Source organism: Vulpes vulpes, chromosome 6 (genome assembly GCF_048418805.1).
Source record: "Vulpes vulpes isolate BD-2025 chromosome 6, VulVul3, whole genome shotgun sequence".
Lineage (NCBI taxonomy): Eukaryota > Metazoa > Chordata > Mammalia > Carnivora > Canidae > Vulpes > Vulpes vulpes.
Window position 1 is genome coordinate 129,498,175 of NC_132785.1, and position 26,953 is coordinate 129,525,127.

At 58.1% G+C, this 26,953-nt stretch overlaps 2 protein-coding genes and 1 long non-coding RNA gene across 7 annotated transcripts in view; 1 reads left to right on the forward strand and 2 right to left on the reverse strand.

Annotated features, from left to right (window-relative positions):
• The first annotated feature begins 122 nt into the window (after positions 1 to 122).
• On the forward strand, positions 123 to 10,706 carry ZFYVE21 (zinc finger FYVE-type containing 21). Of its 3 annotated transcripts, none has more exons than XM_072762474.1 (8): positions 140 to 349; positions 6,250 to 6,300; positions 6,633 to 6,801; positions 7,330 to 7,405; positions 7,486 to 7,577; positions 8,167 to 8,220; positions 9,833 to 9,975; positions 10,101 to 10,706. In XM_072762474.1, exons 1-8 carry the CDS (start codon positions 212 to 214, stop codon positions 10,134 to 10,136), a joined length of 759 nt encoding a protein of 252 aa, XP_072618575.1. In that variant the 5' UTR covers positions 140 to 211; the 3' UTR covers positions 10,137 to 10,706. The 3 variants fall into 3 exon arrangements, with proteins under 3 accessions (XP_072618576.1, XP_072618575.1, XP_025868460.1); XM_026012675.2 differs by lacking the exon at positions 140 to 349 and adding an exon at positions 1,281 to 1,529; XM_072762475.1 differs by lacking the exon at positions 8,167 to 8,220 and having other exon boundaries at positions 123 to 349.
• Positions 3,784 to 9,281, reverse strand: LOC140599432 (uncharacterized). Its single transcript, XR_012002334.1, has 2 exons — positions 7,141 to 9,281; positions 3,784 to 5,036 (listed from the first exon to the last, which is right to left on the reverse strand). It is a non-coding gene; the product is annotated as an uncharacterized lncRNA (long non-coding RNA).
• Positions 10,707 to 10,792: 86 nt separating the features above from the next.
• Positions 10,793 to 26,953, reverse strand: part of PPP1R13B (protein phosphatase 1 regulatory subunit 13B) — an 89,323-nt gene continuing 73,162 nt past the window's right edge. For 2 of the 3 annotated variants that reach the window (XM_072762423.1, XM_072762421.1), the window contains exons 8-18: positions 25,087 to 25,227; positions 21,843 to 22,023; positions 20,417 to 20,521; positions 18,186 to 18,355; positions 17,315 to 17,816; positions 15,498 to 16,264; positions 14,734 to 14,871; positions 14,523 to 14,656; positions 13,673 to 13,839; positions 12,602 to 12,801; positions 10,793 to 12,078 (exon numbers count right to left, since the gene is read on the reverse strand). In XM_072762423.1, coding sequence (XP_072618524.1) covers positions 12,037 to 12,078; positions 12,602 to 12,801; positions 13,673 to 13,839; positions 14,523 to 14,656; positions 14,734 to 14,871; positions 15,498 to 16,264; positions 17,315 to 17,816; positions 18,186 to 18,355; positions 20,417 to 20,521; positions 21,843 to 22,023; positions 25,087 to 25,227 — 2,547 coding nt within the window. In that variant the 3' untranslated portion in view covers positions 10,793 to 12,036. The remainder of the gene's footprint in view (positions 12,079 to 12,601; positions 12,802 to 13,672; positions 13,840 to 14,522; positions 14,657 to 14,733; positions 14,872 to 15,497; positions 16,265 to 17,314; positions 17,817 to 18,185; positions 18,356 to 20,416; positions 20,522 to 21,842; positions 22,024 to 25,086; positions 25,228 to 26,953) is intronic. The other variant, XM_072762422.1, reaches the window with a different exon arrangement.

The window sequence follows — 26,953 nt, forward strand, 5'->3', positions numbered from 1 at the left end:
TGCCGATTGGCGAGCGACCACAGAGTGGCCGGGGAGGTGCCCTCGCGCGGATTGGAGAGCGCGGCGAAGGGGCGGGGCCTGGCCGGCGATTGGCCCGCGCTCCGGGCCGGGCGTGGCGATTGGACGCGGCCCCTGTCATCCGCGCGGGCGGGTGGGCGGGGCTCCTGGCGGGGCGAGGGTCCGAGCGGCTGGCGAGCGCTGAGGCGGCGTCATGTCCTCCGAGGTGGCCGCGCGCCGCGACGCCAAGAAGCTGGTGCGTTCCCCCAGCGGCCTGCGCATGGTGCCCGAGCACCGCGCCTTCGGCAGCCCCTTCGGCCTGGAGGAGCCGCAGTGGGTCCCGGACAAGGAGGTAGGTCGCCGCCGCCCGCCCCCTCCCGCCCCTCCCGCCCCCCTCAGAGGCTCAGGCCCGCGTCCGCAGCCCCGGGGCCGCGAGCCGCTCTGGCGGGACGGTGAGGAGGGCGCCCTGGCGGGGGCGGCCCCGAGGGCCTGTGAGCCGTCCGCCGGCACCTCTCAGTGCCCGGGCCCGGGCTGCGTCCTGCCGCCTCCTCCCTGAGAGTCGCGGGGGGCCCGCCGGTGCCCTCAGGTGCCCTCAGGTGCCCTCAGGTGCCCGCGCCCCTGCCTGCCCTGTGGGCCCCGGGCTCCGGCCCCGCACGGCGCGCGCCGTTCCGCGCGTGGCCCCTCGTCAGCGCTGGGGAAAGCAGCCCGGCGTCGGGCTCTCACGCCTGAGTACGTGTCCCAGAGTCCCTCGGGGCCGCCGAGCGGCCGGGACAGGTTCCCGCAGCAGCAGGTGGGGACGGGCAGGTGGCTGCGCCTGCAGAAGCCGTGGGCTCGCTTCCCCGTGGGGGAGGGGAGGCCGTGACCCCCGGCGGCCGCGACCCCGCCCCCGTAGGCACCTCACCGGGTGGTCGCCGCGTGTCGCGAAGGCGACGGAGGCGGCTCAGCAGTTTCCCCGGCGCCGCTGGAGACGTGTCGCCCCGACCGACCCCTGCGGAACTCTAGCAGCCCTCGTGGCCCCGCCGCCGGCCCTGGCGCCCGCTGCGCGTCGGGAGGGTTGGTGGCTGGGGTGACGGCCGCACCCCGGCTCCCGGTCCCGTGTGGCGTTTCCCGAGGACACAGCGTCGCGGCCCCTGTCGAACTCTGAGAAGTCCCGGCGCGGCGGGGGCGGGGGGGGCAGGGGGTCGCCAGGCCGGGAGCGCCCCCCCTACCCCCCCGCCGGACGCCTCAGCCCGGCTCTGAGGAGCCGGAGCAGGCCCTGCCGCGCGGAGGGAGGAGCCAACGGTGCACTTCGCGGAGTTTCAGGAAGTAGTTGGAAGCCTGTGGGGCCCGGTCCGGGAGTCCAGGGCCGCGCACGGTGTGTTCTGGAGGGAAGACACTTGGCCCGGCGGTGCGGGCTGGGCGCTGCGGGGGGCGGGGCCTCGCCGCGGGCGGGTCGTGTGTCCCCGCCCCCGCGCTCTGCCCGGGGGCACTTCTGGGACACCCGGAGCTTTGTGCGCAGGAGGAGACTCCGTGTGCGCCCGCCGCTGTGAGAAGTAGGTTTGTTTATTCGTGGTTTGGGATGGGGGAGGGGAACTAGGGAGCCGGGCAGGAGGCCCCGCAGACCCCCAGCCTCCGCCTGTTTCCCGTCGTTTGCCAGTTAGTGTCTTTGGCACGTTTGTGGGTGGTCCTCCGCGTGTCCTCTTGGCTGGTTTGCGCTGGGTCACCCTGAGGCCAGCCCGCTCCACACGCGTGTACTTACCGGGTGCCTGACCCTGCGCCAGGTTGTTAGCTTGCGGCTGCAGGGACACCCTTAAGACTGTTCGGTTGGGGGGTAGGCGTGCATGCACGAGCGGGCCTGTAGCCCGCAGCTTCCCTTCCTGCCCCCCAGAGAACAAGGGCCAAGGGCACAGTCCCCACCTCCCTGGGGCAGGTGCGCAGCAAGCCCGGCAGGGCCCTCGGGGTTGTGCGAACGCTGGCGGGCTCTCTGGGTGGCCATGGGGACTTGTCACCAGCGGCGGAGATACTGCCTTTGACCCTGAAAAACCGTCCTGTGTTGCACCTCCGCCTTCCCATCTCCAGCACTGGGCGTGGCCAACACGGGCGCAGCTCTGAGCAGGTAGTTGGACACTTGGACACTGTAGACCCAGACTGTGCCCAGAGGAGGGCACAGGTGTGTCACATACAAACCCAGCCCTGGGCTCCCACGGATTGCATTCCTTGGGGTCACTGGGGGCGGGAGGGCGGCTGCAGGAGGGAGAGCTTGAGTGGCTGGAGGAGAGCAGGGTGGGAGGGGAAGGTGCTGGGAAGCCGGAGGCCTGGAGCCCTGGAGGCCCCGGGTGGTGTGACCTGTCGTCAGGGGATGCATCACCCCAGGTTGTCATCTACGGGCCTGAAGGGTGACAAAAGCTTGATTCCAGTTAGACCAACTGAGGCTAACCAGCATTTGTCCCAGTTGATGAACCCGGACCAACAGGTCAGCAGGTCAAGAATGGGGTGAAGGGTGAATGAACTTGGGGCCCCTGTCCCACCTTGTCACCAGTGATTGGGGGCAACTGAGTCATCTGGGTCACACGGCAAAGGGGTTCTCTGCAGAAGCTTTTCCAGCACAGTCAAAGTGGGGTTCACATTGTCTGTCTGGGACCCCAGGGGGAGCACTGCCTCATGCTGCCCAGGACCCCTGTGCCTTGGCTGGCACTGACTGAGGAATCACTGGTGGAGGGTGGTGAGGGTTGGGGGGGCGGTCTGAGCACCCCGAGTGCTGGGCAGGGCTGCGCTTCTGTCTTTGGGCCCTGCGGCTGCAGCTTCTGCAGAATGTGCGGTGACAGGGGCCTGGGACACAGACGGCTCTGTCCCATGGAGGCTCATCTCCTGTGATAGCTGCCATTTTGCCTCTTTGGCCACATTCATCCCATTTCCTGTGACCTCATGTGTCCTGTCCCCTGCCCCCTCTTTGAGCTGGGATTTTAGCAGTTTACTGGTTCCCTAATTAAGGAGTTAAATCTTTGGGTGGGTCAGTTTATATTTTAGGAGTTATGCTTTTACTTTTTAGAAAGGATTATCTTTTTTAAAATTATCATTAGACATTTTATTTTATTTTTTTAACTTTTTTTTTTTTTATTGATTTATAATAGTCACACAGAGAGAGAGATAGAGGCAGAGACATAGGCAGAGGGAGAAGCAGGCTCCATGCACCAGGAGCCCGACATGGGATTCGATCCCGGGTCTCCAGGATCACGCCCTGGGCCAAAGGCAGGCGCCAAACCGCTGCGCCACCCAGGGATCCCTATTTTTATTTTTTTAAAGATTTTATTTATTTATTCGTGAGAGAGAGAGAGGCAGAGACACAGGCAGACGGAGAAGCGGGCTCCATGCAGGGAGCCCAACGTGGGACTCATCCCAGGACCCCAGGATTACTCCCTAGGCTGAAGGTGGCGCTAAACCGCTGAGCCACCCAGGCTGCCCTAGACATTTTAATTTTTTTTTTTTTTTTTTATTATTTATTTATGATAGTCATACAGAGAGAGAGAGAGAGGCAGAGACATAGGCAGAGGGAGAAGCAGGCTCCATGCACCGGGAGCCCGATGTGGGATTCGATCGCGGGTCTCCAGGATCGCGCCCTGGGCCAAAGGCAGGCGCCAAACCGCTGCGCCACCCAGGGATCCCTGCCCTAGACATTTTAAAGCAGCCTTTGCACCCAGCATGGGGCTTGAACTCGCAACTCGAAGATCAAGAGTCACGTGTTTTTCCGACTGAGCTGACCAGGCGCTGATAGAGAAGATTATCTTTCAATAAAGATACGTTAATACAAACGTTTTTAAAGTTTATTTTCAGGATCTGTTTGTTTGCCTCTGAGGAACCTAAGACGCAGTGTCATGTGAGGGTCCTGTGCCAGGCAGCCAGCCAGGGAGCACTGTCGGCAGTGCCGCAGGGGGCACGATGGTCCCCGGGTGGGTGGGCAGGCCTCCTCAGGCTCTTCTCTTTCTGACATTCCTTTCAATGCTCCAGACTATTTTCTGACTCTCTTGACGTTGAGGGGAGAGCTCTGTCAGCTAGCCCCTGGGGCCAGGCAGGTTCTGAAGAGTCGCCCCCAGCGCCTTTGGGGGCTCTTGTGCCAAGGTCGGGCAGCGGTGGGCAGATGGCTCTTGAATGCCTGGGGCCATGCTGGCTCCACCGGGGGCTCACGGAAGCAGCCGGGCGTCCAAGGCCAGGGGCGCCCATGCCGAGCTGGAGATGCCCACGGGGCCCAGCGCACCCTCCGGAGGCCACTCCTTGTCGCCAGCTCCCTCCATCCTGTCCGCCGGGCGGGAGGCCCGTGGTGAGCGTGGGCCCTGACTCAGTTTACCCCGGCCTCAGAGGGCCCCTTGGTCTAGTTGTGGTCTCAGGGCTGCTGGGCCGGGCCTGCGCCTGTGGTTCCCCATTTGCTCTGAGGACGGTGGGCAGGCTGGTGTCTGGTCTTGGCCGTGTTTGGACTTTCATCTCTTTGCCCGTTGCGTTTATTTCCTTACTTCGTTCTCTTTAGATTCAATTGCTTTGTTGATTTTTAGGTGTCTTTTCTGTTAATCAGCAAACTACCTTGTTTAAAAATCCGTCAGGTTTCTGAATCCTCTCCTTGCTTGTTTAGGGTGATAAACTGCTGGATCACTTACGTTGTTAAGGGAGCATATATTAAATTCTGGATGTGGTCTTACATTTAAAAATTTGTCTTTCGACCTCCGCAAACACGCGAGCCTTACGGTAGCAGGAGACGCAAGACAGCCTCTGGTGGCGGTGAGGAGCCTGGGCGGCGGGCTTTCCCGCGTGCACGGGCCTCGCCGTCGGTGGAGGCTTTCTCCAGTGGATTCTGCGGCTGCGGCCGTGCCACGGTGCGGAAGCCTGAGTGCCAAACACGAGCAACGTTCCAGGACTCTCACAGGGGAGAGGCAGTGGCCGGGGATGGGCAGAGGAAGCAGCAACTGCACGGTGAGCAACCGGCTCACACTGGAAGCAGGCGGGGACTCTATGGGTGGTTCTGGAAGGTCAGGGTGGGCCAAGCAAGCCCTGTGTCCCAGTCCAGAAAGCAGCTTAAGAGCAAAGAGGAAATAAGAAAATGTTAGTCACAGGATCTTGAAAAGCTCAGCCACCAGTCGCAGTGCCGGGGTGCGGCTGAGGGTCCCAGGCTCCCTCCCGGAGCATCTGCGCACACTGGTGGGCACTCGGCTCCTGCCTGCGATCTCCTCAGGGCCACCTGCTTGCCCGACTTGTGGAGCCTGCGTGCGCCGGCTGCGGCCACCCCGGGGGAGGCCGAGGCCCAGAGGGGGACGTGCAGAGCGGGGGAGAGGTGAACCTGCCGGTCGGTGCAGCCCCCACTGCCCCTGTGGGGTGAGGGTCTGTGGGGCGATGGAAGGATTGGCTGTCCCTGGAACCAGTCCTGCCGGAAGCCCGCTTCCCTGCCTGGGAGTGGGGGCAAGGGGGCACGTTCCTCGTCTCCGTGTCGGCCTGAAGCTCTGCTTGGGGTTTGGGGCCAGGAGCAGCTTTCCCACCGCGGGAAGCTGGGCTGTGTCAGCCCGTCGGTGCTTCTGGCAAAACCTGAACCAGCTTGGGGCCCGTGTTAGAGAAGAGGCCTGAGCTCGTCCTGAAGCAGGGCTCCGTCTGTGCCGGGGCGCTGGGGCGTGGGAGCCCTCCCCCTGACACTCAGCGCTCGGTCTCCGTGCTTCCTGGGCGCCCAGGGCCCTGAGGCCAGCCGTGCGAGTGCTCTTTCTGGGTCCTTACTCCGAGGAGGGTTCAAGAGCATTTCCAGGCCTGGCAGCCACCATGTCAAACCCGTACCCAGCCCACACCACCCCCCGTCCTGCTCAGCCTCTTCCACACGTGTCCACGTGTGCTGAGAATGTGCCCTGAGTGGGCCGTGTGTGGGCCGCTGCCGGCCGGGCCTCCCCCAGCCCCTTGCTGCACTTTCCTTCATTTATAAAGTGGGGTGCTCACCCGGCCTGGCCGCTTCAGGTTAATTCCTGCCCTGGAATCTCGGGGTCCTTCCGTGACCTAGATTCTTGCTTCCAGCACCAGGATGTCCCTGGCGTGCACATCTGGGGTCCAGGCATCCCTTAGTGTCCCAGGGATGCCATCTGGACCAGTCCCTGCCGGTGGCCACGTGGACTTGGACCCCACCTATGTCCTTGGTGCCCCCCGCTCCCGTGGCATGGGGCTGGGGGTCACCCAGTGTCTGGGCTGGGAGGGGAGAGGAGGGGAGCTGTCCCAGCAGCGCTCAGAGCGGGGTCCTGATCTGCTCTCTCCTAGTGCCCGAGATGTATGCAGTGCGACGCCAAGTTTGACTTTCTCACCAGAAAGGTGAGCTGAGGCCATCGGGTGGGGGGCTAGGCCAGCGGGGAGCACCTTGGTGGGGGCGGCTGCCCGCCTCAGGAGAGCAGACTGTGACTTGGCCCCGGGGCCCGGGAGCAGCTTGCACGCCCGTGGGAGTGTGCTGGGTGCTTGCCCTCGAAGGAGTGGCCCCGCTGCACAGGTGGGGAAGGTTCGGAGCTGGGAGGGAGCGGAACGCAGCAGAGCGACCATGCGTGCGGCCCTCACCCCCTCATCGTTTTGATGGCAAACACCCGCGCAGGGCCCGTGTCCGGGGTGGGGGGTGGTCCCCCAGCCCCTCACTGCCACCCCTGCATCCGCAGCATCACTGTCGCCGCTGCGGGAAGTGCTTCTGCGACAAGTGCTGCGGCCAGAAGGTGGCGCTGCGGCGCATGTGCTTCGTGGACCCCGTGAGGCAGTGTGCGGAGTGCGCCCTGGTGTCCCACAAGGAGGCCGAGTTCTACGACAAGCAGCTCAAAGTGCTCCTGACCGGTAAGCCCGCGGCACCTGGGCCTGGCGGTCTGTGTCCCTCTGTCCCCACCTCCCCCGCGTTCCTGGAGAAGCAGGGACGAAGGGCCTGCCTCTCTGGGAGCTTCCGGGGCCCCAGCCCCCCTCCCCGGTGGGGCCCCGCTCCTCCCTGGCCAGGCGGGCACCGTGCCTTCTCCCCGTTCTGGCCCTGCCCCAACTGCTTCTGGAGCGTGCAGGGGGAGGCCTCGGTGCTTTGGGGTGCTTGGGGTTCGGGCCTTGGGATGGAGCCCTCAGGGCCTTTTGGGGAAGGATGGAAGTTTCTAGGAGCTTCCAGGTGCACAGAGCCCCTCCCGACAGCAGTACCTTTTGCTCTTCCTCTGTCGTGGCCTTGCTGCCCTACCTGAGGGACCTGCAGGCGCAGCCACTGCCGCTGTCTTGCTTGGCTCATTTGGTCCTGGGTGCGCCTCTCCCTGGGAGCTGGCCTCGCCGGGTCAGGGAGGGCACGCCGTGAGAGGAGCTGGGGTGTTCTCATGTTGGTTCTTGTCTCCCAAGGAGCCACCTTCCTCGTGACTTTTGGAAACTCCGAGAAGCCAGAAACCATGGTCTGCCGTCTCTCCAACAACCAGAGGTAAGAGGCAGAGCGCTGCTCGGCCCGGACAGCTTTGTCACGTCGGCCCCGCAGTGACGTGTGCCCGCTCTGTCCCGTAGGTACCTGATTCTGGATGGGGACAGCCGCCATGAGATTGAGATCGCACGTATTTCCACTGTGCAGATCCTCACGGAAGGCTTCCCACCAGGAGGTAAGTGCAACAGGAGGAGCGGCAGCGTGGGCGGCCTTGGGGTGACGCCGTGGTGTGCAGGATGGGGTCTCTCGGGTCCTCGTGCTCAGCCTGGCCGCGGGTCTCTGAGGGGGGGCCTGCCCGCCGTCCTCTGGGGGCTTGTATTTACTAAGTGGCTTCAGGAACCTGCCAGGTGAATGGGGCTGAACGTGTAGGGTAACGAAGGAGAGTTTACCCGAACGTGTCACGGGAAAGCCCTGTGCTGTCGTTGGCCTCAAACCGGGGATAAAGCTCCGTGTAGTCGGCGTCCCCCATGGGCTCAGAAGGCTCTGGACTGGTGGCTAATTGGGAACCAGCGCTTCTGCTCCTGTCAGGGGTCTGTGGGAACAGATCGGATCGGATCCCCTTACGTTTCCTTGGTGAGCTCCCAGGGCATCCGCCCCGCCTGCATCTTTCCACCCTGACGCTGCTTCAGGAGCTGCCTTTCCACGGAGTCTGCGCTCCAGGTCAAGTGCGGAGAAAATCCTCGTCACTGATTCCTTCTCACTTTCTGTTTTCTGATTGCTCTTGGCTCTTCTCTCCTGCCTGCCCGCCTACCTTGTTGACGTAGAAAAAGACCCTCCCACTTACACCAGCCTCCTGGGGAGCCAGCCCGCCTCTGAAGGTCAGCCTCAGCCTGCGCCGCCCTCCCCCGCGGCGCTCAAGTCTGCACTGCTTCTGGGGGATTTGAAAGAGGGTTGGGCCCTCGACGGGGGTACACGAAGCATAGATGAAAATACCCCCGCGCCGGGAACGGGTGAATCTGTTCCGTCTCTAGGCAGCTTGACCTGGTATTTCACAGCTGTGCGTCAGCATCTGCTGGCTCTGAGCTGGCGAGTCTGGGGGCACCGTGGGCGGCCCCCCTCCAGTCCTTTCCTGCCCCTTCACAGCCAGGCTCACGGTGCTCCTCCGCGCCTCGGTCTGAGCCCCCACATGGGGAGGCGAGAAGCCAGGCCGGCACAGGGTATGCACGTTGGCACACGTTGGTCGCGTGCAAACCAGCAGCAGGCTGGGAGTCGAAGGTCCCTGGGCACAAAGGGCAGGGTGTGGAGGAGCGAGGGGTCGGCCCAGGTGGTCTTCCTGGGCAGGGCCCTGTGGCTTCTGGTGCCGCACGCCCCCCTTCTGGCAGTTTTGGGGGTGCAATGAGCCTTGTTCTGCCAGAAGTTTTCTAAACATTTAAAACCCCAGGACCCTGTCTTCCCTGGGGTGGGCAGCGGTGGGTGGGGGTGGCACGATGCCCAGAGTCGGGTGCTGCCCGCCAGCCGGTCTGGAGCCGGGCGGTCACTGTGGTCAGCGTGGTCGGCTCCCTGGATTCTCAGCACGCGCAGCAGCAGCCAGAGGTGACTGGGAAACAGGCCGTGGCTGTTCTGTGCCAGTTAAACTTCTCACAAAAGCAGGTGGTGGGCAGAGCCGTGGTTGGCGTGGCCCCCAGTCCGAGTGGGTGCTCCTGCCAGGACCCCAGTCGGGGATCCACCTGGCAACACGCACAGCGGGAACGCAGCTCGTGAAGGCTTAGCTTTCGGATGGGCAGCCCTTCCCGGCTCCCGTCGTACAGCGGCCCGCCTCCCCCAGCCGTCCGCAGGCGCCATCCACGGTCCGCAGGCCCGCGACGGGGGCAGGCCCCCAGTTTTGACTCAGGGATCAGTGTCTGATTGAAGCGGTTTTCCATGAGGTGGACTCCTGCTCAAAATGGAGTTTCTGTCCTGAAGGAGCAAAGTACAAAAGCTGTGGGTGGACTTTCCTGTGAGGCTTGGTCTCCTTGGACTTTGCTGACGCGTCGTGCCTGAGAGGGATGGCCCGTTCTGTGAACCGCCGATGTCGAGCAGCTGGCACCAGCCCGAGGGGCGCCACTGCCCACGCCAGCGTGTCCGCAGGCACTCACCCTCACGTCTCTGCTGGCCCTGCCCACCCCGTGGCCCCGCAGCATCCCCTCCGCTCTGACCCTGGGTCTCCGTGGTGGCCCGGCCCCCGTGCTCTGGGTGGCCTCAGCTCAGCCGTAGGTGGGTGGGGTCAGGGTACCTGGCCGCAGGAGTGCCCACATGGGACCGGGTGACGTGGTCGTCTCCCCATCAGTGACGTGGTCCCGCCGGAGCACAGGCATCTGCCCCCAGGCCTCCTGCCCTAGCACGAGGGGTTGGAAGGAGGCGCCCTGGCCACCACCCAGGAGGGCAGGTGGAAGCCCGGGTGCTCGGGGTGGCTGGGGGTGCCCGTGGGCTCAGCTCATCTCCCTCCTCCAGGAGGTAACGCCCGGGCCACAGGCATGTCCCTGCAGTACGCAGCACCCGGGGCGGAGGGCGTGACCCAGCTGAAGCTGAGGGCTGCGGAGGACGCCAATGCCAGCAGGAGGCAGGCGACCGCGTGGCTGGCAGCCATGCACAAGGTACCTGGGCCCCGGCGGGTCGGGGTGTGGGGCGCTGGGCGCTTCTGCTTGGAGCGCAGGCCCGCCTTTCCCGGAGGAAGCCTGTCCAGGCACAGGACCCAGCACGCTCTCTGGTCACATTATAGGCCACCAAGCTCCTCTACGAGTCGCGGGACCAGTAACCGCAGGCAGGACGGACGGTCAGCCTGCGACAGCGGAGCCTGCTCCCCGACCCTCACGTGCTGGGAGACGCAGGTCCCGTGGTTGGAGAAGACGGAAGTGCTCGCTTATCTAGTGCCATCCGCACAGTCTAGTAATGCTCTCGGCAGCCTCATGCTTTAGAGTGTGTGTGTTACCTCGTCGATACTTAATTGGAGGTGGGAGAGACTGAGTCACACTACTGCTAAACTACTTTTAGCATAACTGAAAACCATGTTTCTATGGGTGCCCAGGTTTGCTAGAAGGTTCTGGCCCCTCAGTGTTCACTCTTGCACAGTGAGGATTTGGGCAGGCCTGACGCGCTCGGGAGCCCGGCTCTGTGCGTGGCTGTACGGTCTGCCGGAGCCCGTTAGAGACTGTTCACTTCCCACATCACTAATTCTGGGCTACGAACAAACCTTTGATACTTTACTTCACTAAGGGGGAGGAGCCAGCTTTGCTTTTTGTACTTTTCACTTACTATTTCACTTTATTAAAATAATTGTACAACGATTTGTATATAAAGCTTATGATTAAAACCTATTTTGAAAATACGGATCAGGTCTGCCTCGCTGTGTCCAGAAAAGCCTGAGCTTTCAGCTCCGTTGCGGCTCCGAAACACAAGACTCGCAGCCGCCGGTGAGAGACAGCGGTTTATTGTGCACATTTACACGGCATGAGCGGTGGCGGGGCGCAGCGGGGGCGTCCAGCAGCAGAGGCCGTCCCACGGGGCCTCACGCTTCATCACCACACTGTGTACAATCAATGCTTAAAGGTGACTGACTACAGCAGGACCTACACACGTGTTCATACATAAATTATACACGGGACTCATACATGGAAAATAAAGCCTAAGGGCCTGGATTTTAATGAGAGAAAAAAACATTTCCGACATCATTCTGGTAGTTTCGAATGGTCTAGTCAAAAAATACTTTTGGTATAGAAAAGTCTGTGCGTACAGTTCAAACTGGTGTCTGGACTGGGCAAACGTTATTGCATCGTGGCTGGCCCCTGCCCTCCCACCCTCCCAGCTGCCCCTCCTGCCGCGCAGGCACCCCACGTCCTCCCCACCCCGGCCTGTGGGCCGCACACCTGAGCAGCAAGAGGCTGCGGGGAAGGCAGTGCTGTGAACGGAGGAGGGGACGGTGCTGTCTTGAGGCTCTGACTGCTGTCACTTGGTATTAACGGCCCTGGCGCCTGGGCCGTGCGAGGCCAGCCCAGCACCGTCAGCCTGTATGCAGGTGACCTACGCTCATGCCCGGGACACACGCACCAAGCACCACCACTCACAGAAGCTTCCATCCGGGGGGGGGGGGGGGGGGGGGGCTCCTTTGGTAGGGGAAGGAGGGGACGCGTGTGGTCAGGGTGGGAAGGACAGTGGGGTGCTGTGGTTTCCAGTGGCAGGAGGGCAGGCTCTAGCAGGGGGGCACACCTCACTGCAGTTGCAGGTTTTCAGTGTTAGGGTGGGGGTGACATCAAGAACGAGGGATCGCTGTGGGGCCAAATCAGTAAAGGGGTTTGTCGTCACTGGCAACCAACCAGGGATAAATTATAGGGTTTCTTATTGGCAACAGGGACAGTCGTTTAGAAAGCTGGATATTTATTTGGATTTACAGTAATTGGCAAAATTCAGTCTTCTTGGAGGCAAAAGTACCTCTCCCAGTTACGGGCAAACTGAAGAAAGGGCCTCACCGAGAAGCTGCAGGGACTTCACATTGCGGATGCCGGATGCCGGATGCCGTCTGCTAAGTGAGCACCATTATCGCCACGCCTGCTTCCGCGTTCCCGGAGAACAGCACAGCGGTCTCGGCCCGGGCCCGGGGCCCGGTCTCGCGGCTCCGCGGCGGGCAGGCCGGGCAGGCCGGGCAGCGCTCCCAAGGAGGTTCAGGCGAGCGTGCGCTGCCGGGGTTTGATCCGTGGATACAGCTGGGGAGCAAGGGAGTCGTCAGGACGAGGCCGCGGCATGCCAAGCCGGAGGGTGCGCCCGGCGGTCGGGGTCCCTGGGCCGCTGTCCCGTCAGGCCGACACTCGGCGGCCGCCCCCCGCCGGCTGCACCCCCGCCCCAGGACAGCCTCTCCTAGGCCTTGGCGCTAAGACCTGCGGCCGTGGCCGAGAGGCTCCCTTCCCCGTCCAGGCCGGCGCCTCGGCCCGTGGGCCTTGGCGCCCAGGCACCTGCTCTGCCCCAGGGCTGACGCAGCTGTAAACGCCAGAGATAGCGACCGGCAGTCCCCCCACCCGGAGACAGTTCGGGACTGGCTGCTCGCCAAAGCTCCTGTGTCGGGGCGCTCGGGCTCAACAGGGTGCCCCCAGGGTGCGATCACGGGACCTCCCCATTCCCCCAGGTGGCGCTGAGGGCGGACAGGGGGTCGCCTGCAGGCTCTGTGCTCTCTGGGCCGGTATGACAAGGATGGCACCGCGGGACCCTGAGCCGTGAGCTCCCAGTGCTTACCCCCAGCAGGTTCTTGGGCACGTAGCCCTCCCGGTCCCCAAGGCGAGCCCACCACCACTCAGTCTCGCTCTCGTCCTTGCGCCTCAGGATGGTGATGGCATCCCCCTCGTGGAAGGACAGCTCATCGCTGTTCTGGGCCTCGTAGCCCCACAGAGCGTACACCACCCCTTTGTTCATCACGCCCAGCTTCTCCTGCACCCCTGGGACGAGAGGGCAGCAAGCGGTCAGGGCGGGGCCCGCAGTCCCTTCTCCGCCCGCCAGGAGCCCACTACCGAGGGGCTGGGGCCCGAGTGCTTGGTGTTCCTGCTGGGGAGCCTGACGGTCCCCACCCGACAACTGCCACCAGTCGGTGACAAGGAAGCCGCGTGACTGCTCCTGGGTGTGGGGGCCCCCAACAGTGGCAGAGCACCCCACCAGCTCCTGCCTGCGTGACTGCAGGGACCTGGATGGGCGGGTGACCTCCTGCTGCCCTCCTCCCGGCACGGCAGTCACTGGGACTGTAGCCTCAGGGGTTTGGGGCCCGCTTTGGTTCGTCGCAGCGTCCCCAGGGTCTAGTGGGGGCTGGGCCCGCAGGGTCTCGAGGTAGGTGTGCAGCGGACGCCCTACAGCCGCCGAACCCCTTCCAGCCCTCAGGAAGCCAGACGGTGGCGCCCGCAGCTTAACTAGAACAGGATGAGCCTCACTCCTCCTCGGCGGTCACCCGAGGCCGTGGGGGCGCTTCCACCCTGGCTCGCGCCTGCAGCCGCCGTGGCAGGACTTCAAGCCCTGGGGGGCCCCAGAAATGGACAGATGGGTGCTGCCCAGCCTCCCCCGCCCCCAGCTGCTCCACCCAGGGGGGCCATCTGCGCAGAGAAGCGCTGTGTTTTCAGCAATCTGGCAAAAACCTGACAACGTGGATTTTCAGAGGTTTTCAGGATGAGCCTAAGGGGCAGCGTGACCTCCATTCTGACGAGCCTGCTGGGCCGCTCCCCAAGGGGAGCCAGGCCTCGCCCGGGGCCAGCAGCACCCCGCGCTGTCAGCCCTGCACCCCGGGGAGGGGCATCGGCGCGGGCCAACCCCACCCCCGCGTACCATACAGGAACTGGGAGCACTGGATGTAGCCTTCCTCCATCTCTTCACACTTGTCCGCGGCGGTCTCGATGTCGCTGATGGTGGACGCAAAAATGGCGGCGCCGCTCTCCACCAGCTGTTTGCAGAGGTGGACGCTGTTGCAAGACGCGGCGCAGTGCAGCGGTGTCCTGGAAAGGAGAGCGGGTGAAGACACCTCGAGGCACCGCCCAAGCCGGCCGGGGACCTCCAGGGACGTCCAGGGCCGGGCCGGGGCTCGAGCCCCACAGGTTTGTGTCGGTCTTTTGAACGACATGGTTTCCCCTAACCCAGGGCACACCGCACGTGCACTGCTGAGTGGCCGGGGCCCCCAAGGACATCCCCACCGACAGCCCGGGCACACCTCGGCGGGGCGATGGTGGAAGGTGTCAGGCGTATTTTGACACAATTTAAAAGACCCAGATGTTCAAACCCCACCGGCAGGTGCCTGAAGTTCCCAACGAAGCCTACAGGAGACCCAGGGCCCGCACAGCAGCAGGAGGGCCCTGTGGGCAGCCACACAACGTCCACCTAAAGCAGGACTCCGCTTCCCCTCTGCACCGGTCATCGGTCGTTTAGAGCCAGGGTAAGAGTAACCATCTGCCAAAGGTGCAGCGCACAGCGTTACGCGATCAGGTCTACGGAAACCACGATCAGACCTGTGCCTTTCACAAGAGAACCAGAGAGCTAGAGCCGGAAGCCAGGCGAGGCGGCCTGGGGTGACGTGCCGCACACGCCCACCCTTTCCTGCCCTTGCATCTCCCCATGTCCTGATGGTGCGGGAGGAGCGGGGGGCCACCTCCTACTGGAGACCAAGCGCCCTGGGGCCCCTCACCAGCCGTCACTGTCCGCAGCGTTCACGTTGACCCCGAAGTCCAGCAGGAACTTCACAATGTGGTGGTGGCCGGCGCAGACGGCGTTGTGCAGGGGGGTGATCCCTTCGTCGTTGGGCTTGCTAGGGTCTTCCACCTAAGGGCACGGGGCACTCGTGAGCCCCACCTCTCAGCACAGGGGGCAGCCCTGGCCTGCGGCCACCCCCAGCTCACCTCGTAGATGATCCTTTGCACCAGGTCGAACTCCCCTTCCAGAGAAGCATCGAGGAGCAGCGCCAGCGGATTGAACCGGACTCTCAGCCCGTGCCCTGTGCGCTCCGAGTTCGGTTTCTTCAGGTTGGTCCGTTTGGTCTGCCAGGAGGGAAGCATGCTTTTGACTTAAAGGTCATGTGCCAGTGCACCAAGCCCTGGTGGACAGGAGGGACGGGGACGGAAGCCAGCAGCACTGAGCAGCCCCTGGCGTCAAAAGGCACGCCCACTCGCAGGCCCAGCCAGGCCCGCTGTGCCTCGCCCGGAGTGCTGGGGAGAGCTGCTCAGGGGCTGGCCCTGGCTCTTCAGGGCACCCGTGCTGGGGAGTGAGGTGGGTGACAGTCAAGCTCGAGAGCCGGCCGCTCATTCCTACCAACTACAGCGGACTCTCACTTTCTCCTCTCTGCTCCACCAACACTGACTTCCCACCAGAGGGTTCTGTCTAGAAGGTTCTTCTCCCCGTTGCCTGCCCTTCAAATTCCAGCCACAGCTTCCCCTCCTCGGGGAAATCTAACTGGGTCCTCTAGAGAGAGCTCTGCAGCCTTGTGCTTCTCCAGAGCCCCATCTGTGTACTGATGTACTGCCCTCCCCCTCGGCCTCAGTGGGGACAGGGACGAGAGTCTGGCAAGCCCCACTGCCCCCAGCGCTATGGCTAACACGGGCAGGTGCTCCACAAACACTGGCTGGCCGAGCAGGAAGCCGTGGCCCTGGTCTAGGACGACACCCACCGTAGAGGCTCCTGGCGGGGGCACAGCAGGGGGCAGTGGTTGGGGGTCCTGGTCTTCCCCTGGTGAGGGGGCCTCGGCCCCAGGGCTGGGGACCTGCTCTGTGGATGGGGCTGTGGCCACGTTGTTGTTGTCATCCTCGGCGGGCTCAGCGGTTTGGTGGGTGCTCTGGGGACAGATGAGGCCCTCCGGTTCAGGGGAAGGGAGCTCATTATCATTGGCGTCCGAAGATGGGGCAGGCTCAGCGGGGAGCGGGGCTGTGGGCTGGGCAGGGCTGGCCTCTCCCAGATTCCCGTTGGTATTTCCATTGTCCACGTCGGCCAGGGTGCCCATGAAGTCCTGTGAGGGACTGGGCTGGTAGAAAGGGGTGCCCTCCATGCCTCCTGCCAGAGTGTTGAAGCGCTGGTATAGCAGCTTCTGGATGTTGGGCCCACCGGGCCCCTCGGGCTCCGTGATGGAGCTGCGCTTCTTCAGGGGCCGCGGTGCATTGGCCAGCTTCCGGCGCAGAGCCTCTAGGTCGGCGTCGCTCTGGTAGCGCAGCGGGGAGTGCACGATGGGTGTGAGTTTGGTGGGGCTGAGCGGCCGTGGCAGGCTCTCCACAGTGCCGGTGCCGCTGTCTCCGGGTGGGGCTGGGCTGTCCTGCTCTGGCTCTTTCTCAGCACTTTCGGAAGGCGGCTGGGGCTGCGATGCACTTGTGGCCAGCGACCCGTGAAGAAACGGTAGTGGCGAGGGGGACGTTGAGCCGGACGGTAACACGGGTTTGCCGTACACTGGAGGAGACAGGACAGGGACAACTAAGTCCCTGTGATTGCAGGGCTGTGGTGCTGCTGAGACCTACTCTTAAATCCCCCAGGAACCCTCTGTTCAAACCCCCCACCCCGACCCCTTTTGGAATGTAGAGTGTCTCTCTTACGGGTTTTTACATTTGGGCTTCTAGAGTTTGGGCTTTTTCAAACAGAAGAAAGAAAAAAAGAGTGGTTGCAGACCCGACCTTCCCAAACCAACCCTCCTTGTTTTCTGTCCGAGGAGGAAGACACCATCTCTACAGAGCATGTGACCCTCAGGTTCAGTCTCATGCTGTGAAACACAGGCTGCTTTGGACAGGACGGCTCTGCCTGCAGGCCCAGGAGCTGTGGAGAACGGGGCCAGAGCCCTGCCAAAGTAAGCAGTGAGCTTCCGCTGGGGCTTGGGGGAGCTGGGCACTCCTACGAGTCTGGAAGCACGCGCCCAAGAACGTGTACGGAGGCCCTAGCCCAGCCTGACCCGCAGGACCCTGGTGGGCTGGTCACAGCACCACCTGCCCTGCTATGCATGAAGCCAGGCTCTGTTCTCTCACCTGCCTTCCTAGAACACCTCAGCTCCCAGGGCTGATTGCCCCTCACCACATCAGGGCTCTTCTCCCCTGTGGACTCTGGGGTAGTGCCCCCCCCCCCCCTCTCAGCACACACATCCTTGCCTTCCCTCCAGGGGCTTGGCTCAGCTACTGTCAGGGTGGCGAGAAGACCACATCTGGGCAGAGCCCCCTCAGCAACCCCTGGAAAGCTCCTGCACAAGTTTCCATGAAGCAGGAGAAAGAGAGGAATTTCTAGGAGCTGGGCTACCCAAATACCACGGGGAGGCAGGTACTTAGATAGGAAGGGAGAGCTCCGTGTGTGTCATCTTTTACCCCCATCTCACACAGATACCTGAGGCCACACTGTATGTAAGAATCCAAGTTTTAATCCTAAGTAGTATGTGGCCCAAACGTAAGACTATGGGTTGGCATTTTAAGGAAAAGTATAGTTTGTTAGCCCCAAGAGAAAAGGACAAACCCACTGTACCTGCTTTAACAGACTTATTTAAAGTGCTGTGCACTGCGGGCTGGTAATTCTTAGGAGGTGTGGCTTGCTGGAGGTACATGGAGTATATGGAACTTGAATTCACTGTCTGGGGTCCTTTCCTGGGGGACTGTGGCCTTGACCCTTTATCAGCCAGAAAGGGCCTAATGGCCACAGTCAGTGGGAGTTCAGGTTTGCTGTCACCAGCTGGAAATGCAGGAGGCCCTGCTGGCGGGTATGTGGGACTCGGTGGCACGGAAATCCTCTGCTGAATCTGCTGTGAGGAACCTGGAGGGTGGCTGCTGCCCGTGGGGGGCAGTGGGGCGGGTTTCTGCCGACTGGACAGGCCTGCGCTGGGCCTGGGCAAGCTGCCTTCCTTCCTCCTCTCCAGGGAGTTTGTGGAGCCAGGGCCAACGGGAGCAGGACTTGGGTACGTCCCATAGCTTGGAGGCAGCTGCTTGCCGACACCAGGGATGGGGGGTGGCACTTTACCAATCTCGATGCCCTAAATTTAGATGTTAAGAAGAAAAACAAAGTCACCCTTTGAAAAGTTAAGCAAATTTCTATCCATAGTCATTAGAGAATACAAAGTAGGACTTGTAATCCTTCCAATTAGAAGGCGACCAGGCACAGGACACAGTGTGGGAATCAAACACAGCAGGGCCTGGTGCCCATCTGCAACAGAACAATCCTGACCGCAAAGCATTACACCTGCACACCACTCAGCTGGCTCAGGGTCCTTGAACTTCTTCAGATGCGGTCATATTTAGACACTAACAGGATTAATTTGCTTCATGACACCTGTCACCCCTTAGATGAAGATGAAGGCAGAAATGATATTGTTGGTGTTTTGTGATAAAGACAAACAGCCTACCAGCTTCTCTGTGGCTCCTAAAGCTGACAAAGGCGTCGGCTGGCTTGAGACAGCCCCCTGCTTGAGGGGACCCTCCATGCTTGGGTCTTTCCAGTCCATACTGCTGATCTGCGTGGGCTTCACTGAAGAGCTGGTATTCTGTTTCAGTGTTGGCCAGTTTCCATCATTGGCTTGAAAAGAACACAGAATTTGAATAAAATTTTTCTTGAAATTAGTGGGAGCAAGCACCTAATAACCCTCGGCCAGAAGCAAAGATCATCTTCTGGGAGATCATATCCTGATGGGGGCTCCATGAACCAGGCGGCTGACTGCCCCCCCTCCCCACACACAGGCTGGTACACAGCAAACCCGAGGGTGGTGTGTGCTGGTGAGGCATCTCTCTCATGTGTACAGAGACTCGATCACCATGCATGGGGCTGCTGCAACCCAGGTGAGGGGCCAGCGGACTGTGAAAACCTTCCCAGGCCCCTATCTAAATACAGGTCAAGGGATCCCTGGGTGGTGTAGCGGTTTAGCGCCTGCCTTTGGCCCAGGGCGCGATCCTGGAGACCCGGGATCGAATCCCACGTCAGGCTCCCGGTGCATGGAGCCTGCTTCTCCCTCTGCCTGTGTCTCTGCCTCTCTCTCTCTCTCTCTGTGTGACTATCATAAAAATTAAAAAATAATAATAAAAAATAATAAATAAATACAGGTCAAATCCACTACATCAACACCAATAAATAAAATAAGCCTCGGCCCTTACTTTTCAAACATGACTTATAAAACCAATTACATACAGCAATTTAAAAAATTTATCTTTTGACTTCACAACAGGTTAGACCTGTACTACTTGCACATTAAAGGAAGAATTTGGCTTTAATTTGTTAGAATAATTCAAGATCACAAGAGGCCAGTACAAATTCCCATTGATTGGAGTAGCAAGCTATCATTCTGTTGCAGTGATTAGAAAGCTAGTCGAACCCGTGTTTTTAGGAAAGCTGCTGAAAAGATGCTCTTTTGTTGTTTTTAAACAAAGCATTTTCCAAACTGAGAAAGGTGCAGAAGCAATCCCTCCTAGCAGTCATAGTGACATAAGTTACAGCATCTGCAGGAGTCCGGTTCTAGCCGGACTCAGGCTCCCGTTCTCTCCACGGCAGGCACTGATGCAGGACTGGGCTGAAGTGGGAAAGACCCCAGCCATCAGCCACATGGAACCGACGGAAATCAGCCCTCTGACAGGAACAGCACTTCCTCTTTCCTGCCCCCACCACCCAGCACGAGCAGCAGGGAAATCGCTCTTCTTAGAGCAACAGTGCCTGCACCAAGAACTGCGACTCGGGAGACAGTCTGAGTAAATGCTCACAGGTGCTCTGGGAACAAGCCCAGAGGGTGCCTCTCATGCAGTGATGGGGGCAGAGCCTCAGAGCGCCCTTGCTGGGCCCGGTCGGGGCAGTCTCCCACTGCTCCAGGCAGCAGGGTCCAGAATGGTTCTGGCCAGACTGCAAGGGTGCTGGCGAGGCATTCCGAGGCCCCAGTCCAAACTACCGCCTTGCTCCGCATGATTGGTCTGCCTCTTCCAGGCAAGAAGTGTGTGTGCCTTCATGTCCCATTGGTTGTACCTTAGAACTGGGGGACGTGTGGCCAGAAGCACATGGGTTCACCAAGGATACACAGAGGTGGCCACTCTGGGCTGATGGGGAAACAGAGCCCCAGCCGACTTGGGAGGGAGGGAGGGTGGGAGGGCCAGCCCAGGGGCCTCAAGGAGTGTGGCCAGCAGCTGCTTCTGAACCCCACAGCGATGGGAGGTTTTATGGACATCAGCCACAAAGGGACTGAAGGTAGGACTGGGAATTTCCTTCCTCAGGGTGAGGCAGGGGGTGCAGAAGAAAGATCACTTATTTGCATGATAAAAGATTATAATGCAATGGTTATCTTCAAGTATGATGGGGGGTTCTTGTATAGGAGCCAAATCTGAAGTCCTTAATGAACTCAGAAAAAAAAATCATCTTAATTTCTTAAAAACAAAATAAAAAAACCCCTTGCTGTGCAGCACCTGTGAAACCCTTCCTGAGGAGGAGCTGGTGTGTGTGGTCCAGCCCAAACTCCACACCTGTCTACTGAAGGAAATGTGGAATTTTTTCCAAGTCTAGATGGGATGAGCAGACCTTTGTCAGTTTGGAAAACAAATGATTGCTGATTTAGCAGCATCAGAGAGGGCCAGAGTCCCCCACTGGGCCTGCCAGCCGACATACGGTTTGCAAACGGGTTTGCAGAGTGCCCTGAGGAGTTGCAGTCAGGCCCGACGTCGAGGTCTGATACTGTCCACAAGCCAGTCACTCTGGGCTTCCCATGGCCATCTGTGTGACATGGAACCAGAAGGACAGTCGACAGCATGAGTCAGAGTCCCCCCAGGGAGATTTCTCCTCCCAGCTCCAGGTCTGGGCCAAGATTCTGTCTCCCGTGTGGGGGGTGTGCACGCCTGCCTGTGTCCAATCATCTTACACCATAGTGGAAAGACCTAGGCGATGGCTGAACTTCTGTGGGACACATTCTCCGGGCCCTGGCAATGCCTGCGAGGCGGCCCAGCACACATCCACAGAGAAGAGGGGATGGGAGCCGTCCTCAGCTCAGGAAGCATGTAAAATGAAGTCAGCAGAGAAGTAGCTGGCTGTGCGAATAATCTGCCATTGGAACAGATATATCTACTCCCACTGTAGGGTGGTTCAAACTATAAGTAAGAGCTTCCCCAAGAAAGCTGCCATTAGAGATTCGCATGGACCATGTGCTCCTTGTGGCTGCTGAGACACAGTCGTGGAGAGAGCTGAGCCGGGGTGAGAAGAAGCCCTGTGCCCCACTGCAGGAGGGGCAGACCTGTTGCTGCTCAGACTAGGTGCCAGGCAAGGGAACACGAGCAAACAGACAGGAGACGGCACGGATCTACCATGAAACTTGAAATCACCCCTCAGGACAGCTCAGTGAAGGAACGCTGCACAGCAGCACTGCACTCCCAGAGTCCGTGTGTTACGGGGAAATGTGCCAGCACAGCATAAAGAAGTCTCACTGCAAAGAAGCTCTGCTTCTTAATGCTTAGAAACAACCACCTTCTTCTGAGCAAGGAGAGGAGATTCTCTGAAGCACCTGCCCTGCCCTTGCTTGGGAAGCATCCCATCGGGAGAGCTACGCGGCAGCATGGTGCTGGTCACAGCACACGGTTCAGTGCAGCCAAGGGTCAAAGTGATGGTCTGTAGACTTCTAGATCAATCATGACTATGCTGAGTGGTGGAAGGAAAGAGCAGCCCCAGTGCACTGCTTATGGAGAGGCTGCCCCTCTGCCCAGGCATGCCTGTGCTGGCAGGAGCAGCAAGCTCAAATGCCCTCACGGGTAAACAAAACCCGTGGCATGAGAGGATCGGGTCTTAAGTAATTCATGTTTGAAAAGCCACACAGTAAAGACATTCAGCTCAGTAAAGAGAATGTGTTCTCAATGTGGGGTCATATCATTACTGTGGTGGCACACAACTCTCACACACTGCCCAGAAGACAAAGTGCTTTGGGGGAGTCTAAGGGTGGGCAGAGCCTGGGGTGCACTGTGGGGGCCTCTTCTGAAGCTGCTGACCTCCAGGGCTCCCCTTCCCTGTTCAGTTGCTCTCCCCCAAGGTGAGGACCCAGGCCACTCACCGGATTTGGATCTTCCATGGGCAGCATTCGAGGCAATAGTGAGAGACTGGGGCTTTACAGGGTCCCCTGGGACGGAATAGCTGCCGGCACTGGGAACCTGGATATAAGGCCCCACTGCAGCAACCCTGCCAGGTGTGCTCAGCGGTGACTGTGGTGACGATGTGCCATTCACACGGCTCAGCTATAAAACGAGAAGAAATGAGAGTTAAGATTCCCCTAAATTAAAAGAAATCATAGTGTGACAGTCTGCTCTCTCATTTGTTTATTTTTAAGATTTTATTTATTTATTTGACAGAGTGAGAGTGAGCATGTGCACACAAGTAGGCAGAGGGGCAGAGAGAGAGAGGGAGAAGCAGACTCCCCACTGAGCAGAGAGCCTGACACGGGGCTCCATCCCAGGATCCTGAGATCATGACCTGAACTAAGGCAGACAATTAACCGAGTGAGCCACCCAGGCACCCTAGACTGTTCTCATTTGAGCCACCCACTAAATAATGTGCCCTTAGGAAGCTCTATCACCCTGAAAAATCAGCACCTAGAAAGGGCAAGTGTCGAAAGAAGGGCCACAACCCAAGTCCCATCTGAGTGATTCTCTCTTTGATAACTTCTACCCATCTGTGAGCCGAGAGAGACAAGAGCTAAGGGCAGAACAGAACAGCTTCCAGGACACCTCCATGGAGCCCTCTTACCTGGGGGATGCTCTCCCTCCCCTAGGTGAGCAGAGCCTTCAGTCAAAGTCTGGGCTCTGAGCCAGGCTTCAAACCCTGCTTTGCTGCTTACTCACTGTGCTGCCTTGGGCAAGTGCAAGTGACTTAGTGTCTCTAAACCTCTGTGCCCATGTCCGTAAAGTCAAGATAAGGCTTCCTGTAAGGACTGAACAAGCCATGCAGGGCACAATGACAGGGCCTGGCACCAGGTGAGGCTCTGGCAAGATCCCTGAAGACAGCTCTGCCATTCTCAGCAAGGACGCCACAAGAACAGTGATCACGTAATGCTGCCTAACAAGAGGGTCCATACCAGGGATCTAACAGGAGAATCACTGATACCTCACAGGCCCCCACATACGCTGTGAGAGATCCATAAGCTCCTAGAATTGTTTGCAAAATTCTGCATACATGAGCATATCACTTTGGAGAGAGGGTCCAGGACTTTCACAACTGCCCAAAGGTGCCTAAGACCTGTGGGTGGAGCCACATCTCTGCAGAGTCACCAATTTCTTCAAGAAGATCACCTGAACTATCAGGTGGAAGGCAAGAAGTCACATTTCCCTAGCCATCTGTGACACTTAATTTTAGGTGTCAACTTGTGAAGCCATGGTACCAGATATTTGGTCAAACATGTCTGGATGTTGCTGTGAAGATATGTTTTACCTAAGACTGACATTTAAATCAATAGACTGAATGAAGCAGATCACCCTCCATATGTGGGTGGGCTGCATGCAACACGTCAAAGGACTTGAGAGGCAAAGACTGAGGTGCTCAGAGAAAGAAGGAAGTGGCCTGCAGATGACCTGCCGCCCTGAGCAGTAGCACCCAGAGTCCCCTGTGTGTCCAGGCTGCAGAGTTCAGGGGCGCAGCCACCACAACCATGCAAGCCGATCACTTAACGTCAATCTCCGCACCCATCAATCAGTCTCCCTATGCCTCCTCGTTCCATCTCCCAGAAGAGCCCTGACTGACAGAGCACAACTAAAGAACGCTGTGTGAGCAAGTGTGGAGAGCACGCACACAGTTGCTCATTGAGAGAAAAAGGAAAGCGGTTATTTGAAAACAGAGTTACACAGATTACCCACTGACCCTCTGGTTAAAAACAAGAGGAGACTGATCTATAAATAAAGCCTTTCCCTGACACTACCTCTTATGACACTCAAACTAGGGGCAATGGCCTCTTCCTCTGGCACCCTCCTAACCCACCCACCCCTGGAAAAGCCCAGACGCCCACACTGGCCTCTCGAGAGCTGCTTTCAGAGCAGCAGCAGCAGCTGACCAGAGGCCACTTGTCACATTGGGAAAGCACCAATTACTGCCTGTGGCTGAGGGTCCCAGCTAGCTCATGGCTGCTCCCCCGACTCGGGCTCTGCACGCAGGCACTGCTTCCTTCAAACCCTGATGCCACTAGTGATGTCCAGCCAGATATGGTGCACAGCGGTCCCTTCTCCCACAAACTCTGAGGATGCTCGTGCTCACTGAAATGCCAAGAATAATGGCAGGACTGGGGGACACCTAGCCTGGCGAAGGGCCAGAGGCCCTGGGACATGCATGTTATACAGAAGCTGCTAAAGGAGTGAGGTAATGACCTGGGAAGATACCTATGTTGCAGTTAAAACAAAAAATGAGGAGAACAGTGTGGATGATATAATTCCTACAAGTCCATTTTCAATTAAAAATTAAATACTGGGACACCTAGGTGGCTCAGAGGTTGAGCATCTGCCTTTGGCTCAGGGCCTGATCCCGGATTCCTGGGATCGAGTCCCACATCAGGCTCCTTGCTTGGAGCCTGCTTCTCCCTCTGAGTCTCTGCCTTTTTTTCTGTGTCTCTCATGAATAAATAAAATCTTAAAATAAAATTAAATACCTTTTCATCTGTATTAAGCAAAAGACTAGAATCATTAAAACTATCATCCTTGGAGAATGTGAACAGGGTGGAAAGGACTTTCATGTTTTCCTTCAATTATTTCTGTACTGTTTTCATTTTTCAGAGCATTTATTACCTTTGAAAGTCAAAATACCCCCCCCAAAAAAAGTCAAAATACCAAACAAAGCTTTTTAAAAGACACTAACCCTTTACATAGCACTTTGCTTGAGAGTTTACAAAGCCCTTCCATGGGGGTTATTCTAAGAATCCACACGACTGCGGGGGCAGGGAGGACATTTCACTTTATAGCGAGGACACGAGTCTACACAGGTCAAGGAATATGCCCACATGGCACGGCTTACAGTGGTAGAGTATAACACCAGAGCCAGAGTGTCACCCAGGGAGGGGACAGGACTGCATGGGGGCCAAGGGGCGGGGAACACCAGCTGTGGCTGTGGACAGTGCTGGTTTGGATTCCAGACATCAGGAAATAAACGTAGTTTTGGAAAGAGAGCTTTTTGCTGTCATTTTTTTCTATGGTTTATGGCCAATGTATGTTTTATCAGCTGTGGTAAATCAGGAGAGCAAAATGCCATTATAGTGAAGATGTACAATTGTGTGCTGAATCATTTTTAGTTTATCTCACACAAATATTTTCTTTCTCACATGCCTGAATTTTCTTCCCATAAAGACGTTCACGCAGTTCATTGATCCGCTTGTCCATGACGGCCACCTCCATGTTGCGTTTATTTAAGAGTTCCTTCTGCTGCTGGAGCTTTGAAGTCTGTTCCTGGTTAAGCTGGTTACGAATCTGAAAATAAAAATACAACTTTCATGATTTGCATTAAACAGTCAAATGCTCATTTCCAGGGAAAGTAAAACAAGAAGAAAAAGCAACATCAAGTACTTATGTGTATCTGTATATATGCACTGTCTCCCCTGTGCTAATTCACAGCTATAGCACATATGAGGCCAGAACAGCTTTTCTATTTCCAGAGCGACTGGTGCCAGCAATGAATGCAAGACACCATGGCCCCGGGAAGGCATGTCATGGACACCCACCTGGAGCATGTCCTCTAGGGACCAGAGGACAGGTGTCTGCTCTACTCCACACAGTGCACTGAATGAACATCTTACGTGGAGGCAGCAGGAAATTTACAAGAGATGGTCTCGCCTGCCCGCTGGAATGTACGGGTATTATTCTAGCAGATGGTAACCAGCACTTAAAAAAACAAATGAACCACAGAAGGCATCCATGTGCACTGTAAGGTTAAGGCTTATTAAGTTCCTCCAGGGGCACACGTGTACTAGGAACACTCACATGTGTGCACCAGACAGGAGACAATATGAACTTTGCAGCCTAGACTCTAGTCAGGAAGCTTGCAAATGGATACATTTAAGCAAATATCCTACATTAATCACACCTCACCACAAATATCCTTAAAAACTTTTGGGGCACTTGGGTGGCTCAGTCATTAAGTATCTACCTTTGGCTCAGGTCATGATCTTGGGGTCTTAGGATCGAGCCCCACTCAGTGGGGAGCCTGCTTCTCCATCTCCCTCTGCTACTCTCTCGCTCTCAAATAAATAAAATAAAATAAAAAACTCTGTACTTTTAACAATTGCTTAAAATTCCTACATTTTATTTCTATGCACCTATGTTAGAGAACTTAATGGCAACAAAAGCATTTCACTCTCTGTAATTAAATATTTTCATTTCATAAAAAAATGACAGAATAATTTTTCTGGCAAGTGCTAACAGAACTGTAGAACTTCTTTGTGGCTTGGAAAATCACCTGCTGAATAACTTCTGAGAAATGGAAATCTTGAGGGCTGTTCTGAACTGAATGTCTGTGTCCTCCCCAAACCTATAAGTTGCCCTAACCTTCAAGTTGATGGTATGGGGAGGTGGGGCCTCTGGGGTGAGCAGGCTGAAATGAGGTTCTGAGGGTGGGGACTCCATGATGGGGTTAGTGCCCTTATAAGATGAAGGAGAGGAACCAAACTGTGAGGACACAGCAAGAAGCCAGGAAGCAGATTCTCACCAGGAACCTGATCCTGGACCCAGGCCCGGGAGCTGTGAGAAATCAGTGTCTGTGCTTCAGTCCCCCAGGCTGTGCAGGTCTGTCAGAGTGGCCCCAGCTTAGTGGGACAAGGATGTAACAACAGGCATCTATCTCATCAAAACACAGTGAACACAGAGACCTTGAATATCATCTAAAGCTTAATTTTTCCCCTAGTTCATTACATTGTCAATTAAATTCTGTACTGAATTTCTTTACTGAAAACATGCTAAATGCAAGATGCCAGTCACAAAAAACCAAAATATTGTATGATTTGCTCATATGAAATTTCCAGAATAGGCAAATCCAGAGAAATAGAAAGTAGATTCATGGTTACTTAGGGATAGGGGGTGGTGGGGGTGATGGCAAAGAGGCACGTGGCTTCTTTTGGGGGTGATGAAGATGTTCTAAAGCTGACTGTGGTAGCGGATGCAAAACTCTATGAAGATACTAAAAACCACTTAATTGTACACG